General features: G+C 42.3%; 1 protein-coding gene across 2 annotated transcripts in view; it reads right to left on the reverse strand.

The window, feature by feature from the left end:
• The window catches only part of IGSF9 (immunoglobulin superfamily member 9), a 517703-nt gene that overhangs the window by 74046 nt on the left and 426315 nt on the right, over positions 1-17342 (reverse strand). For both annotated transcript variants that reach the window (XM_086945078.1, XM_086945079.1), the window contains exons 15-16: positions 9255-9505; positions 6375-6459 (exon numbers count right to left, since the gene is read on the reverse strand). In XM_086945078.1, coding sequence (XP_086801204.1) covers positions 6375-6459; positions 9255-9505 — 336 coding nt within the window. The remainder of the gene's footprint in view (positions 1-6374; positions 6460-9254; positions 9506-17342) is intronic.

Here is a 17342-nt window from a genome sequence, read left to right on the forward strand (position 1 = left end):
GCTCGCCCTAAAAAGGTACGGGAACACTCTTGCCCCTAAGATAATCAGCACCCTGCATAACCAATGGACAATTCTGCAGGCAGTTTCAAGAAGTGAATAAAGGGATACTGTATAGCTCAGGGATTCTGTCTTCCCTTTGCGTTACGCCCAGAACTTACCAGTTTTCTTCCATCTTTTGTGGCTCAGAATGCTTTCAATAGTTGCAACCTGCAACCCGAGGGTGGTTCACGCACCATTTAATTTTAAAAGAAGTAGTGTCTGAAACATACAATGACTGCTAATGGTCAAACATAGCATGTGTATATCTTGAGCACAAGCTGCTACGCATCAAATGCGCATTGAGTTGAGACTTAACAAACACCATTTATTGCATATTTCATCTTGTGCACTGATCTCTGTTCCAACTGTTGGGCTGCTCATTCATATTTGGGTTTCCATATTTTTCTCTACTAAATTTAATTAATTCAAAGGTTCATTCGAATGTGTCAGCTAACTGTTGTTAAATGAATCATCTGAATTGCAGATTTTAAGTGTGAGGGGAATTTGAATTATCTAATATTAAAACCTTACATTTCCCAGACGAAGTTTTGGCTGCTCCATAGAGCTTTCTGGACTCTAGCGCGCCTTTACGCTCACAACATTAGAGATGACGCAATCTGCTGGAACTGAATGGATAGTGACGGTGATCTAGAACACCTCCTGCTCCACTGTGTGTGCGTGGTACCCTTTTGGGATAAAGTCTTTGCTTTTCTCTCTAACGTTTTCTCATACTCCCCCTCCAGAGAGATATCCACCCTGGTATTTGGCTTCCTCAAAGCTGTGTCCCTTACTGACAATGATAGGGCCCTACTAGATCTACTCATCACGGCTGCGGTACAAATGGTCCTCAATAATTGGAAGGACACCCGCATAACCTCCTTTACCTGCTGGTTAAATTGGGTCACTAACCTAAGAGGAGCTGACAATATATCACTCCAAAACTCGCTGTGGCGTCCTCCTCACAGACAAATGCGGGCAATTCTTGACAACTATTTTAGCGCTCACAAGCCACCATGAACCTCCTATCCCACATTCATGATCCTGTTCAACTTGGCTTGGCTTGAGCTCTCTAGGACATTCCTCTGGTTATTTTTCTTTCCTTTAACAGCGGCTGTTATCACCTGTGGGCAAAGGCACTGATACTACGTATACGGCATGTATGATCGTTGATATGTCTTTTCTTATGTTATTTTCTTGATTGCCTGATGTTTATTATCACCTATTCAATTGTTATCCTTACAGTCATTAATTCAAGCTTATATGTCTCAACCATATGTTTTTCTCTTCTCTGTTTTCAATGTCTGTAATACTTTTTTTCTCTTACTTATTTGGAAACAACCAATACAAACTTTTGAACATGAAAACCTTTCATTTTTTTGCAGTCGGCCAGATTAACTAAATGCCAGTTTTATCAAGTGAGATAGATAGCATTTGCACCCCTGGGAATAACAACATTTCAGGTTCTGCAACTGCTAAATCACGTATTCCTATTTAATATACCCATTTTACAATTCAAAACAGTATTTTCGAATGGTTTTAGAAATGGTTACAGATTTTCAGTTTGGAAGAGGCATGTTTTGGGAATTTTTTCCAAATTGTGGATCGATATCATGCGTATCTATGGTTTTCAACTCTAATTTCAGTCCCAAACTACTGTTATGTTACTGACTCCAAGTTGCGGTGGACTGATTTGCAAGGGGATACCCTATGGACCCCTTCTCCTTTGGAAATCAGGGAGGCAGCTTTTGGAGAATAAGCTCTTTAGGAATTAGGGAGGCAACTTTAGAGGAATACGCACAGGTCCAAGGAACCTCTGCTAACTCTCACTGAAGTGTTTCAAAATTGAAAACTGTTTTGTTTTTCAAAAAATTCAGCCTTGTTTCATCCAAGGAAATGGGGCTGCTTTAAAAAAAAAAGCTTTTAATATTGAAATGCAATGACAGTGAAGGTGGTCTGCCGTCCCTAGCAGATCACCATCCCTGTTATTGTAGTCGATCACATGGAGGGTGCATATTGCAACCTGCCTAGTGAATATTAATTAGGCAGGTCGTTCGATGACTCCTGCGATACAATATTTTGGAATCTGACTTATCAGCACACAGGTTGGTTCACAGAGGAACATATGTATCAAAATCCTCTTTTGCGATTCTCAAATAGCGATTTTTCGCGAATCGCTATTTGAGAATCACAAAATGCTATGTATGTAGGATTTGCGAGTCCTTATTTTGCACACAGATTTGCCTTCATACATACCACTTAGCAAAATTGCGATCACAAATGCCGAAATTCAGCGAATTTCGGCGTTTGTGATCGCAATTTTGCTTGATACATATGGCCCGAAATTAGACACCAGTCACAAATTGCAACCAGGTTTTAGATCAGTATATATATCTACATTTGGGCCTTAATTTTAATATTACGCAATTACACTTTTCATGATGCGTCTACCACTGAAAATAAGTGTTTGTAGCCTTTTTTTGTACTTTTGACGCAGAAATGCAAAGTTGTTTATGAATATGGTTGTACAAATTCACGGAGGGAAAAACTGAATACCCTGGTCTGTTTCAGTTTCATGGTACCTGGAGACACCACATAGTTTAATGCAGTTAAGATATAGTATGAGACACCAATGTATGAAGGAGAATGAGAAACTCACATTAGGGGCCCGAGAATCATCTCGCTTTCAGGAAGCGTTTAAAGACACACTTGTTTCAATAGTGTCTTCCTGTTCCCTTGGTCTTACAGCGCTGGGATGCTCAAGAGTAGCCATGCGCTATAGAAGAAGGTATTCATTCATTCATTCATTCATGTAGGTGACCATTTACCGGCTGTAACGGCCCAATTCGGCCGTTACCGACCAGTAAATGGTTTTTCAGATGTAGGGGGCCTATATTTTACCGATTCTGTAAATGTACCGAATCGGTAAATTTACAGAATCGCTAAAATACCGAATCGGTATATTTAGCGATTCGGTAAATCCACATATAGGTGGCACTCCTAAGAGTGCCATAGGCCCTTAAGAATCGGTATTTTACCACCCAATCCTATTGGGTGGTAAAATACCGAATTCAGGTGTGCATGCACACCTGTGCAATGTGACACACAGACATGCCCTTAGGGCATGTATGTGTGCCACATGGCACACAAGTCCGGAATTGGGGTGCTAGAGGGTGTCTAAGTGACACCCCCTGCACCCTTGCTGAAATCGGTATTTACCGAATCGGTAAATACCGATTCGGTAATGCCCATTGATTCCTATGGGCTTCAATGCCCATTGGAGTCAATGGGCATTACCGAATCGGTATTTACAGAATCGGTAAATACCGAATCTTAACGATTCGGTATTTACCGAGTCTGTATTACCTACATCACCCCCCCTCTATTTTACCACTTCTTAAATACCGATTCGGTATCATTCGGTATTTAAGAAGTGGTAAAATAAAATTACCTACATCAGGCCCTTAGTGTGGCAAATTATTCACCAGAAAGTTATGTTATGTCTATTTGAAAAGTGCCCTTTGCATCCCTCAGGGTATCCAGGCGCTTAGCAGGTGGGTAGGCGGCTGTATCCCCAGGGCTTATTTGAAGAGCTTGATCTGATGTGGGAGCTTTGGGGCAGATGTACGAGAAGGTGCAGTGTCCACTGTGTTTTTGTGTATGTGGGGTACAAGTGACAGTCTGGCTGAGCGGATGTGCCTGGGAGGTTGGTGGAAGTGTACACTGCTGTTGAGGTACGCAGGGCTTTTGTTGTGTAGGATTTTGTATGAGAAGTTTGAACTGAGTGCGTTTGTGTATTGGGAGCCAGTGAAGTTGCTTGAGGTGTCAGGAATGTAACAGAAATAGACTGAATTTTTAAGTCTTTAATGACACTCTTATTGCAAGAATAAAGTAACTTTTTGTAATGAGATATCCTCTGAAATTTGTACTTTGCACCTCAGTTCCACCGACTGCACTTCCGACTGCACTTCCAGCTAGCTTCCTAGCTTTTTGCAGGTGTCTATGATTGCATGAGTATTTTGTTTTGGAATTAATGTTGCTTCATTTGTCCAAAACCAGATTGTAAAACCTCACGCTACTGTACTAGTTCATAAAATTCCATCCATGGCTTAGAGGGTAGTGATCAGGACCGGATTGGCCGTAGCGGGCACCGGGCGTTTCCCTGGTGGGCCGCCAGGTTGGGGGCCGGCTTTAGGCCCCTGGGGGGCCATTTTTGTTACCGGGGCTGGCAATATCAGCCCCTTGTAACAAAATCGGCCAAAGCCAGGGCTAGTTTCAGTTCTCAGCCCACTTACTCCCTCACAGAAAATTCATCCGTTGTCGGACCCGTCGACGAGGCATTCTCTGCCTACGACCGTAAAAAGGAAGACTCCGTCGACACTTCAGCGACGTCGACGACAGCAACGGTAAAGACGACGACGGCTGTCTCATCGACGGAGTAGTGATGGCGTTGGTGGCTTCTGTGAGGAGTTTGTCGTCGACGAGAGCTTCACCGTCGACGGTCCAATTGTATGCTGCACCATCGACAAGCATCTCCGCCCCATCAACGGATACTTCCACGCCGTCGTCTAAGTCCCTAGTGACGATTCCGGTGAAGATCCCGTCAATGATCACGTCGACGATCCCGTCCTCGAGGAAAATGGACATACCAGTCTCAAAATCTCTTTTGCAAGATCTTTCAAAAATATCTCCTCTGCCTCCTGGATTTTCAGGAATGGGAGGATGAAGGTTCGTTTGGCCCTGCCTACATCCCACTCAACTGAGAGTGAAGTGCCAGGAATCTGATGTGGAGGATCAGCCAGATAATCCTTCGACATACTTTGGGGGTGACTACTCCTTTTCAGAGAGTCGCTTGGGGGTGCAATGCATGTAAACCATCCAGGAGCACTACCCATATTATGAACAGGAGGAGGAAGATCGTCAAGAACCCTCCATCAGTGTGCCAATGTCACTAGTCACGGAATTACGTTTCATGCTAGATGACTACTACAGTCAATTCCCTGAAGCAATTATGGCCCAAAAATCAGTTTCTCGCCAGGAGACGCCTGCCATGACTCCAGTTCAGGAAACACCACTGTCTCCACCCAAACAGAAGTCCTTGCCTCATCTGCAAATCCCAACTAGGGCAAACCACTAAATCTACCATTAAGACTCGGTTTCATAGTCTGCCAACTGATGGACAAAAAGTGAGCTGCAGTTGGTTCTTGCAAACAAAAAAGCAGCAACATCCCACAAATATACCATACAAATGGACAGAAAGGTAGATTAATCGCTCATGGCTAAAATTCCTGTCAAAAATTGAGAGGGATCATTTTGTGATAACAGACGACAAATAAGGAAGTAGAACACTCTTTTGCAGTGCAAGCCATAGTTGACAAGATCACCCATTGACAGTCATTACGGTCTCATATGTAAGAGACTGGAGTGATTACCGACAGCACACTAGGTGAAGATGTTGTTGACAGACTAGTCGTCAACAGCAAGTAAACCACCGACAACGAAATATGACTTGTCATTGAAGCAGACTCTGCCCCTGCTAAAGAGGAGCTTTTCACAAGGGCGAAGATAAACGAAGTTTTAGCAGCCCCAATGTCAGAGAACTCATCATCATCAACGGAGCACACCTACCAACTTAGAAATAATACCTATCATCTAAGACGGCTAACCTACCGTTGACAATGGAGTGAAAGTCTGCAGCAGTAAAGACCACTTTTTCAGAACTGACTGTTTCGACAAGCCCTGCAACATTATCAATTCAATCCATGTTGGTGTCACCATTACATATTTTATTGCAGCCACCAAAGCGGTTGCAGCAAAAAACAGTAGTGATCAGAGATAAGGAGGTTTCACAAGAAAAAGACAACAAAGAAGAACAGAAAGAAGCACTAATTTCATCAGAGGATAAAGGCCAGGTCAAGTTCCTATTCAGTTTCTGCCAACTGAAAGAACACGTCTTGCTTATAAAATTCACTCAGGGCATTATTTCAAAGGACAAGAAGGTGCACATTATGATCCAGTATTGAATGCCAGAAATGCATCATATGCTCCAATGGTCCAAGTCCCAATAGACTTGTTTTCTTTAATGCAACAAATGATAACATTTAGATATTTTCCTTGACCACAAATGCCAAACATTTGTCACATTGAACCATTAAACTTTGCCTAACAGTGCTGCCTCTTGGTTGGCTTACCATGTTTGCCTTTTACCATCGATCTTCAAATTCATTGAAGGTCCCAACATTTTCTTTCTTCCCTCTTTCCTTCGTTAGTTTACCAGGCCCACACCTCATTACCTCCTTTCTCCCTCTCAAACCACCCTTATAGAAAAATATTCTCACCAGTTGTAGAGATGTTTACAGTGTTACTGGGGTCACTGATGTAATCTCCAGCCAAGGCCACCAGACGAAACTCATAGACCGAATCCTAGGAGATAGGAAGAGAATGCAGTGATAAAGAGAAAATATTATTGCTAATACTGGATTATTTGTTTGTATTTCTGTATTTCGTACAGTGCTGAGTGTCTCTTTATGGTAACCTCATAGTGCAAAAATATATTAAAAGACAAAAAACACCAAGGGAATGTCTAGTGACGACCCACCATTTCTCCGTCATCTGAATTTATTTATTTATTTTGGAATTTTGTAAAGCGCTTGGTTACGCGCTCCGAGAATATCGAGCAATCAGTTGAGAGGATGCTGACCAAAGGTTCCTGGAGGGGAATTAATGAAGAGCCAGTAGTTGTCGCTAAGCATTATCTTAGTTTCAACAGGACTAGAAAACAGTACAAAGTGTCTTGAACTTAATCCTGGCCTCCACTAATTGGGTTATTTGATCATGTCTCTGCAGGTTCAGAAACAATATGGCAGCCTAACCTTGAAATCATTGCAGGTTCTTATAAATCTCAATGAAATACCTTATGTGGTCCATAAATAGACCAAGCAATAAGTTTTCAGAAGCAGGATTATTTTCTGCAGCAGGGGAAGGCTGCAAGCTGAGCACAGCATGGATTTGAGGGGAAAAAAGACACCTAGATAGGTGAATGTCCTAGGCTCGGGTTATTTTAGTAGCCCAGATCCACCTAGTAAAAGGATTTCGGTTTTGCCTTCCTTTCAGCACATAACACCCTTCCTCAGCCAATTTTGGACAGTTTCTGTAACAAAACTAAAGTTTAATCAAGGCAACCTCTATAATTATTATGACCTGTTTACTTTTTTTGCAGCATGTTATTGGGTGTCTAAAAAATGTACTTTTGTTCTGTGTTTTTAATTTGGCAAAGTATCCATGAGGCCTGGAACAAAATATTTTTATTGCAAATTTGATTTGATTTTTACTTAATTATTTAAACAGGACTATTATTGAGGTTTGACTATTAATATTGAATGCCCTAAAGAAAACGAAAAGCTAGAGCACAGTTTAACTCCTGCTAAAAAGACATGAATTACAGAATTAACTGAGATTTTCACATAGACAGTAACATGTGGATGCTAGTTGCAGACACATTTATTTTATAAACAAATTACACAAACAAAATAATAATCAGAATAACACTACACACAACATCCCTCTCTTGACTATGCATATGCAAGTGAATGTCTTTTGATAGCAGAGTTCTAGATAAAAAACATTAGTCACATGCAACAATTCCTCCCCCCCCCCCTATTTTTGGAGAAAACACTGTAGAATTCCTAATTCAAAGCAATCCTAACTATTCAATCAGAGCGTCAGCCACTCCTGAAAGGCAACCTGTTCTAAGGTACCAGCAGAACAGGAATCAAAACAGAGAACCAGAAGAGCCTTGTTCAAGTGTGGAATACTAGAATTAGATCAGATCCACTGAAATACCTTAAGAAAGAGATGGCAACTTACCTGTAACTCTAGTTCTGTGGTTTGGATATTTGTCATAGATTTATATGCCTGAACTAGCCCCATTCATAAAACTGTGAATCTCGATTCCCAGACCGATGATGGGGAATATTTCAAGCATGTGAATCTGTGAAAGATCTAATGCTGGGTTTTCGACAGAGACAAAACCAGACAACATTTAAATGAAAGTAATAACAGGTCAAAGTAGAAGAACTAGTGGTTACAGCAACCATAGAACCAGCCAGGTGCGATACTGATACCATTAGGGTCTGGAACAATATAGGAGCCAGTAGGGGTATTAACTAGAGGCAGAACTTGAAGGTAAACAGTGGCGTACATGAGTGCAGGAACCCAAGACAGAACCTAAAGGGAACAAGAAGTGAGTAGGAAATGTGATGCCACTTTATACAAGAACCAGCAACATAAGAAACAATGCTAGTTCCAGTGGATGATGAAAACAGTGAAAAACTCAACTGAAGGAATGAGAAAGCAGTGGTTGCAGGAACTACCAGAAAGCCTAAAGAAATTAAGTGCTAATGGGTCATCAACAAGGGAACAAAACAAACCAAATGAAGTGGCAGTTGATGTAGTAATAGAGGCCCGAACCTGAAGGAAAATTTGGAGCCAATGTGGGCATGGACCAATCAGAGAGATTAGTCGGTAGGTGCCATACACCATGGCAGCACCTGACGGAATGGCAGCATTCCCATAGGTGGAAATCAGTAATGACACCTGCAGGCGCTACAGAAACAAAAGGTACAGAAACTAATTAACAAATTAATTGTAAGATAGTTTCCAAGCATAACACAAAGTATAAATGTTAGGGAATAAAAATAGGAATGTGTATGCAACACTTAACAAAGAGCTTGAAGTACCCTATTAGGAGGCTCTTTGACTTCTCTCTAGTAAGGCTGTTCCCCTATCTCCCAATACCAGGGTGCAGAGAGGACAAGGTGCATCTTTTGGAATTTTACCTGCAGCTATCAGCGGCTTTAAGCAGTCAAAATCTCAGAGTGAAATATAATTTCAGTGGGTCCAGTAATGGGACTTGCTGAGCCCATGGATTGAACTCAAAACTCCAAATGAGGCTAGCAGAATGGAAGTGCTACGCACTGAGCATTGTGCATATCAGAAGCAAGACTACCTAAGGGATGTCAGTCTTTATCTTCTGATTTCATTTGAATGAGCAGATTCATTAATCGGCTTGCTTTCACAAACAGCCTTGCTGCTAGTGATACAATGTATACCCCTTGTGAATGCTGGCCTGACCAAACGGTGATACAAGAAGGCCCTCAAACACTGACAATCCACCATCAAGCCATACTTAGATATTGTGTGACATACAGTTTTCTCACCTTTATAAGGCCGGGGACGAACAGCTTGGTCTCGGTTCCAGCCATAGTGTCATCCAGCAGCTCCCAAACCCCATTGTCCTGGCGAAACTCCAAGGCGTAACCAGTGATGGGGACAGAGGTGTGGAGAGGAGGCTTCCACCACAGCAAAACTCCCCTAGCGGTCTCATTGGCTGACAGTAAGCGGGGTGATGAAAGGAGAAGTGCAGGGTCATTGGTGGGGACTTCAGGAGCCACTGTGGTTACTGCAAAAGCTACATATGGAAACAAACATGTATTAATAAATCAGAAACATTAACAGACTGTTAATTCAAGATCATAACAAACATTTGACCTTTCTTTTTTAGCGGTCTTCACCCTGCAGCTTAGCGAATGGGGAAAGAAATAGTTGGCCATCATTTAGGTAATGGGGGACAGCACGTAGTCCACCAGGGGAGTGGAGGTTAATGATCTTCGCTGCCCAGGTGAACTAACACCCACATTGTTTACAAATATCAGCTTGCCTGGCAGAGATCTCTATACCTTTTGAGGAGCCAACACCAAAGCGTTGCGCAAAGTGGGTGCTTGTTTGTATAAAACAAATAAAATGACCCTGACACTCTGGGATTTTCTTGCAAGGATCAGTGCCAATTTTCAGTTTTATTTTAATCTTAGAGACTGCAAGGCTTTTCCAGGCAGTCGCAAACAGAAACAAAGTGAATCAGAATGTCTGCTATAAATAAGGGAGATATTCTGCTGCAATTAAACTGAAAGCCCCAAGTCTTGAAGCTGTAGAAGCTCACCTTAATAAAGTGAAAGAATGAAAAAAAAAGTCAAATTGGCCAGGTTGTAGAGCAGAATCTAGCGCTAAAATGCTCATGAAGAAGGCTCCAACTCGCATAAGCGGAAAAGCAGGAGGGACAGTGTCGGAATCCAGCGCAATCTTTGTACCCTGGGAGCCAAAGTAATGGGAAGGCAACAAGGGACTAGTTGATATCTTGGAGTTCATTGAGCTTTGCTGCTATAACTTTTAAAATCTTAAAACTTGATCAGTTAATGGCCAGAGTTTAAGAACCAAACTATCACGGCTTAGATGCCGCTCTGAAGCTTTTTGCTCCTTAAGCAACCAATTGTTTGTACTGTTTCAAGGGCATTATTGGGATTTCTTTTTTCTTTTCTTCCTACTCTATTGTTCGCTCTCTTTGTAGTACATGTGGTTATTCTTTCTTGGGCTGGATTAAGCAAGCATAAGTTTATGCGGTGGATCGTCTCTTATGGCCCAGGTACACTAAGGGCTTCAATAATTAACTGGATAGAATGGGAATGCAAATTAGCACAACCTATGCAGAGGGTCACTCCGCAAAGTTTTATTGGCCTAACAGAATTGGGTCAGTTCTAAGGCCAATCTTATACTCTACCCACATTTTGATAGTTTTATCTTTATTATTTTAATAGCAGTTTTTACTTATGGTTTACCATAGTATTATCGTAATTTGTCATGTCTGTCTTGAAACAGGAAACAGTTTTTATTGATGATGGTTTGTAATGGTTTTAATTAACTGTACAATAAAGTATTACCTGACCGTACCAAGTCTATTGGGCCGCTGGTGTAAGGTTTCAGTGGGTAGAGCCAATGGGGGCATCATCGGCAGAAACATGACTGTCTAGCTGGCTCTAAATGGATAATGCAGAAGATCAGTTTGTCTGCAAACCTCTAAATCAGGGCCTTAGACCCTCATTTCAGCTTTGGTGGGTGGCTCGCAATTGCTGGTGGAGCAGAGGAAATAACTTTCGCAGGCCAGGCGGACTATCACTTGCCGTAATTAAGCATCTCTGCCTGCCTGGTGGAGATCTCTACGCATTTAGATGAGCTGCCACCAAGTCTCAAATGTGTCAGGCCGCCGGTGTAAGGTTTCTGGCAGCAAAGTCTGTGGGGTCTACCCAGACAGGAACAGACAAAATGCTCAACTCTAAATAGAGGTACAGGACAATCAGTTTGGCAGACAGGGTATTGAGTACCATGTTTGAAAAACTCTAAATCAGAGCCCAAAAATGAACTCCGGATTATGTGTTACCTCACTACTGAGTAAAATGCTACTCTGCACTGAGATCTCTGAAAGCCTTTTAAACACGCAATTGCTTATGTCCTCCTTAACAAGTTTCGTCCAAATACCAGGGGCTGACACCTCTATTCTATTCTCTGTCAGGGTCCTTCCTTCACTCAGCACTGTAGGAGAGTAGGGTCTGCTTCCTATGGTTACCCCCACTTTTTGCTGTGGCTCTGGTTTTTCGACTTTAGTATGGCTGTGGTCCTGCTAATCAGGCCCACAGCCTAGCTGTTCTCTCTCTAAATTGATACCATGTACTTTAGGTACATACCAGATTGGTTACTGGGTCACCCTTGTGAGCCCCTGTATAGTGTACCCTAGGTACCCAGGGCATAGGTGCACCCTAGGCCTACCAGGGGCTGCAGCATGTATTGTGCCACCCCTGGTTAGCCTTCCAAATTGACACCACAGGTCTGTACTTACAGCCTGGGTGAGGTGGTGTAATCACCCCTTACTTAGATATAGTATATATATATATATATATATATATATATATATATATATATATATATATATATATATATATATATATATATATATATATTCAATGAAAAAACCATAGGTTATAGGCCATATATAGTTAGGAATTAGCATTTACAAAACCTTATTTTACTCGCATAAAACCATTGAAATTCCATATATAGTTAGCTAACTATAAGCGCTAACTATATATCGCGCACCCGCAATCCACTGCTGATGATGTCACATATTACATCATTCATGACATGGTCAGTGACATCACTGATGACATCACTGATCACAACATCCAGTGATTGTATGTGTCTGTAAAGTTTAAATATGTTTCACATATTGAAGAATGAGTGGATGTATAAGTGTCTGGATGAAGAATTTAGTAGGTGCATGACTGACTGTATGAGTGAGTGATTAAATGTGTCTCACTGAGTGCATGGGTTAGTGACTAAACTGTCTTAATTTGTGCATCATTATGTTTGTTGTTGTGTAAGCTGTTGCATGTGTTGATCAGTAGCTATAAGAGTGGCCATATGGGTTATTGATTGGTTGCCCAAGTATTTGAATGGGAGGCTGAGTGTGTGTGTGGGTGGCTGGGAGGTGCGTGACTCTGTGCATAGATGTGTAAGCAGTTGATTCACTAGGAGTATGAGTTCAAGAGTGCATGTGGAAACAGCTATATGGGCGGTTGACTATGCATGGGTGTGTTGGTGAGTGAATGGATTTCTCATTGCTACATGTGCAAGTAAGTACGTATGTAAAACACAATACATGTGAGAGTTGAGATATATAAATAACTGAACATAAGAGCCAGTGAATGTGTGAGTGGCTGTATCGTTCACTGTGAGCTTGTATCAGGGATTATATAAGAGAGTAAATATGTGTTATTATATGTTTGAATAAGTAAGATGTGTATAACTGTATACTTGAGGAAATGGAGGTGTGATTGATTCTTTGCATGACTGACTAGGTGTGTGAGTAACTCCATGGATGAGTGACAGTCTGTGAGTGTCTGTTTATACTGAGTGTATGTAAGGTTATATTAGAGTCTGAAGAGGTTCATTGTATTATCACATGAGTGATGTGATCAGTGATGACAAATGAGATGTCATCAGTGATGTCATTTGAGTTGTCATCAGTGATGTCATTTGAGATGTCATCATTGATATCATTTGAGTTGTCATCAGTGATGTCATTTGAGATGTCATCAGTGATGTCATCAGTGATGTCACTGACCATGTCATGAATGATGTAATATGTGACATCATCAGCAGTGGATTGCGGGTGCGCGATATATAGTTAGCGCTTATAGTTAGCTAACTATATATGGAATTTCAATGGTTTTATGCGAGTAAAATAAGGTTTTGTAAATGCTAATTCCTAACTATATATGGCCTATAACCTATGGTTTTTTCATTGAATTTTCAAGGTTTTGTAAATGCAAATTCCTAACTATATATCCACTATAACCTATGGTTTTTTCTGTGAATTTCATTGGTTTTTTAATAGCAAATATGAAAAGCTTTAAAATGTCAAGTACGTGATAGATAAAAACATTTTCGTATTTATGCACGCTGATGTGCTTTGAACGCTGCCCCCCCCCCCCCCCTCCCCTCTTTTGCCTTAGTAGTACTCTCTCTTTGCAGATACTGAAGGGTAGTTAACGCAGGCCTTTACCCCCGTTGTAATCCGTCGTGCCTCCTTGTCTCTCCATTTGATTGATTGTTGTCCAAGCATTTACTGTTTTAGAATTGGTTGTCTTTGGATCATTCTCTATTTACAAACAAGCACAAAGTCGCAATACTCTGTTTAGTCTTTGCAGATAGTGAAAAATCGTGTAAAAAAATAAAAGTAATCGAGCAAAATCAGTAGGCCACTAATTGGATCTCTTTTTGACCTCGCTAAAATAGAAATATTAGGAACAACCCTTCTTGAGAAATACGAAAATAGTGAGATGAACTGAGCTCCACACCATGAGGGCTGCAAGACAGCTCGGCTCCATCACCCATCCCGCACAAAATAACGACAAACCCTATGCAAATATTAAAAATATAGACAACACACCAGCAAAGAAACAGGGTAAAACATTTTATTAAAAAACTATTTACATAACGTTGGTTTATAAGATGATGTCAGTAGTGGACCGATGTGTGAATAGATCGAAAACAGCACAAGGCTCCAAGATCCGGATAGCAAGCTCCTGGATGTTGGGTGCCATAGTTTAGAGTTCTGAATTTCAGCCTTTTTCAATGCCTGTGCTTTGTTGAATCAAAATGGCGGCTTGACACAAAGCTGACTCAAGCGTTGTTACTGATGCTATGCAGACCAAAACTGGTTTTCAGTTTGTACATTTTTCTAGATTTTTCAATCCAAGTTTGGTTGACTTTGTAGAACGATGGCTTCAGATTTTCAACATACGGTGTGGTGGCGCTGACTGGGAGGGGGCGCTTCGCTCCTGCCCCCTCCCCAAGTAAGATTTTCATACGTGAAAGTACGTTAATGGTTTTGGTCCCTGAGATGCTTCGATGTCACTACCATTCTCAAATAGCATAAGTTCTGGATGTTGGGTGCCATAGTTAAGAGTTCTGAGCAGTGCTTGTAACACTGTCTGAAGCTTATTTCCACCTACTGCAGCTTCACTATTCTCAAAGTAAGTGAGTGTCGTTTGTGGACCTGACTGCATTAGAAAACAATGTGATATGTTACCTTCCTAAACAGCTTGACGGAGGCCCCTGAGGGGCGGTGTGATGGCCATGGACTCGGAGAAGACGCTTGGCTCCGACACCCTCCCCAAGTCTTATAGCACTGGTGTAGCCTGAGATCGCCCCCGACATAGGCGACCGGCTCCCGGGGTCCGGCGGAACTTTTTGCCTTTTGATGACTCTTCAATTCTGGACCTTGTCCCACAATCCGTTTGACCTGAAGACAAGCTGTAGTGGGGCGCCCCTTTATCGTTTTAGTTGCCATTCCGCCCGCTTTTGCTACACTGTGCCTCTTCCGCCATTCAGCTGTTTTCCGCCCGCTCTTGCGACTACAGCGTCTCGCTCACCATGTAGTTGAGATGCGCCCGCTCTTGCGGTGCAGCGATAGGCGGCTGCCACAGGACTCTCAAAATGGCGGCCGGCTCTTCGGTTTTGGGCCTGGTCCACTAAAATGGCCCTGGGACACCTTGGAACTCGGACGCTTGTCTGCTAGGGCTTGGGTCCCATTCTCGAAAAGCGTCCCCTCAGCCGTGAAGATTCTACAAAAGTCTTGGGGGCCTCCGACTCCCGCAGGCTTCTGGTGGGGAGCGGCTGCCATGATTGCTCGTGGAATGGCCACGACGGAGCTACGAGATGGTAGTGGTCTCATGCTGACGCCAGCTTTAGTCTGAAACATCCAGAAACACTGTAGACTACCAATTCGATCAGTTCCGGTAGCGCCCCAACATGACCCGGAAGAGAAGAACTTGCCCTCCCCTCTTTGACTGATGGTTCTTGTTGCCTGTCCCCTCTGTTGTCATTTAACAGAACTTTTTGGACTGCTGAAAGGGGTTGTGTTCTGAACGCTGGTTGGTGGAGACATTTAGACTATATTCTTGACCTACGTTGTCGCGTAATGCGTTTTATGACACGCCGCGTTAGCGCACCCGGAAGTGATCCGAGGCGCGGCGCGCAGCGCGTAACGTAAGCATAACAGGTCATGTGACTTGTTAATAAAACTTTTCATTGGTTCATTTTACTTTTGTTAATTTAATGATGAAAAGCTTGGTCATATGACCTAAAAATTACGCTTTTTATTATTTTCGAACAATATTTTTTTTTCAAACATATGTTATAATATTCCAGGCTAATGTACTTTCCCGGAAAATTTAAAACTGTCTTGCAAGTAAAATATATTCCTTTTTCGAGAAAAAGGGCGTTTCTTCCTTCCATGACGGAGCCGTTGAGTAAAAGAGATTCGGCCTGCTGTCTTAGTCGCCGATACGCCTGATTATCAGATTCTTATCGATCACTTTATGTTGCAGACATGAAAAACACAACTGCCCTTGACCATTTATCTTTACTGCGTTCCTACATATTATACCTTTTATCCGTCATGTAATTGGACTGCTTTATTTCACTTGCCTTTTACTGATTCGAAAACAGTCACTAAAAGTAAAAACTTTACAAATGAAAATACTACTACCGTGTTTTGTTTTAAAAACCTTTATTGTGAAAATGTCAGTATACAAATACGGGCCTATAACCACGTGGGCCGGCCACGGAGCAAACTGAAATCGTATATGATGAGGAGACATTTACACTGTAGAAGAACGTAACGAGCGGGCCATTAGGTGACAAGAACAAAGGTGTCTAACAGTTGCGGAATCGGTGGACGTACATTTTGTAATTAAAATACGACAGGGCCACTTACAATAACATTTTCTAGATATACATTTGCGGGCAAAGAGTTACGAGTCCCATTTATACCGGCGCCATTTTGGGCGAGGCCGGGCAGGTCCAAGATATAGTCAAAATGTCTCCACCAACCATCGGCCAGACCAGAACCCCTTTCGGCCCTTTATGCTACAAGATGGTGTCTTCCATTCAGAAAATATTGGTGGCAGCATTTTGAAAGGAAACAGAAACAGCCGTTCTCCTAGTGAGTTTCACATTGTTACATTTAGGAAGAATGTTGAAGAGTAGTATGTGGAAAATCTGAAGCCATTTTTCTACAAACTCTCAATCAGACTTGGATGGAAAAAAAAAAACCTGAAGAATGTACAAACTGAAAACCAATTTTTGTCTGTATAGCACCAACAGTAACGCTTGAGTCAGCTTTGTGTCAAGCCGCCATTTTCATTCAATCAATAGCGTCCCCCTGCACACATTCAGGGACCTGGTCGTGTCTTCAGATGAAACGCATTGTAGGAAAAGAAGCAGAAAGGAAAAGGAAAAAAGTTCCGCCGGACCTAGTGAAGCTGCAGCAGGTGCAAATAAGCTTCAGACAGTCTTACAAGCACTGCTCAGAACTCTCAACTGAGGCACTCAACATCCAGGACTTGCCATTCGGATCTTGGCGCCTTGTATTTTTGTTTTGTTTTTGATGGAGGGGAAACAACAAAAAACAGACATTGAAAAAGGCTCAACAGTGCAGGGCGCCTTGTGCTGGTTCCGACCTATTCACACATCGGTCCGCTACTGACATCACCTCATAAACCAACGGGGCACCCCACGCCGACTTTCGGCGCAGCATTGTAGGATGGCCACACCAGTGCGGCAATTTGCTGGACACCACCTCGGTGCCATCCAGATCTCGGCGCGTTCATTCAATCAATAGCGTCCCCCTGCACACATTCAGGGACCTGGTCGTGTCTTCAGATGAAACGCATTGTAGGAAAAGAAGCAGAAAGGAAAAGGCAAAAAGTTCCGCCGGACCTAGTGAAGCTGCAGCAGGTGCAAATAAGCTTCAGACAGTCCTACAAGCACTGCTCAGAAATCTCAACTGAGGCACTCAACATCCAGGACTTGCCATTCGGATCTTGGCGCCTTGTGCTGGTTCCGACCTATTC

Source organism: Lissotriton vulgaris, chromosome 12 (genome assembly GCF_964263255.1).
Source record: "Lissotriton vulgaris chromosome 12, aLisVul1.2, whole genome shotgun sequence".
NCBI classification, from domain to species: domain Eukaryota; kingdom Metazoa; phylum Chordata; class Amphibia; order Caudata; family Salamandridae; genus Lissotriton; species Lissotriton vulgaris.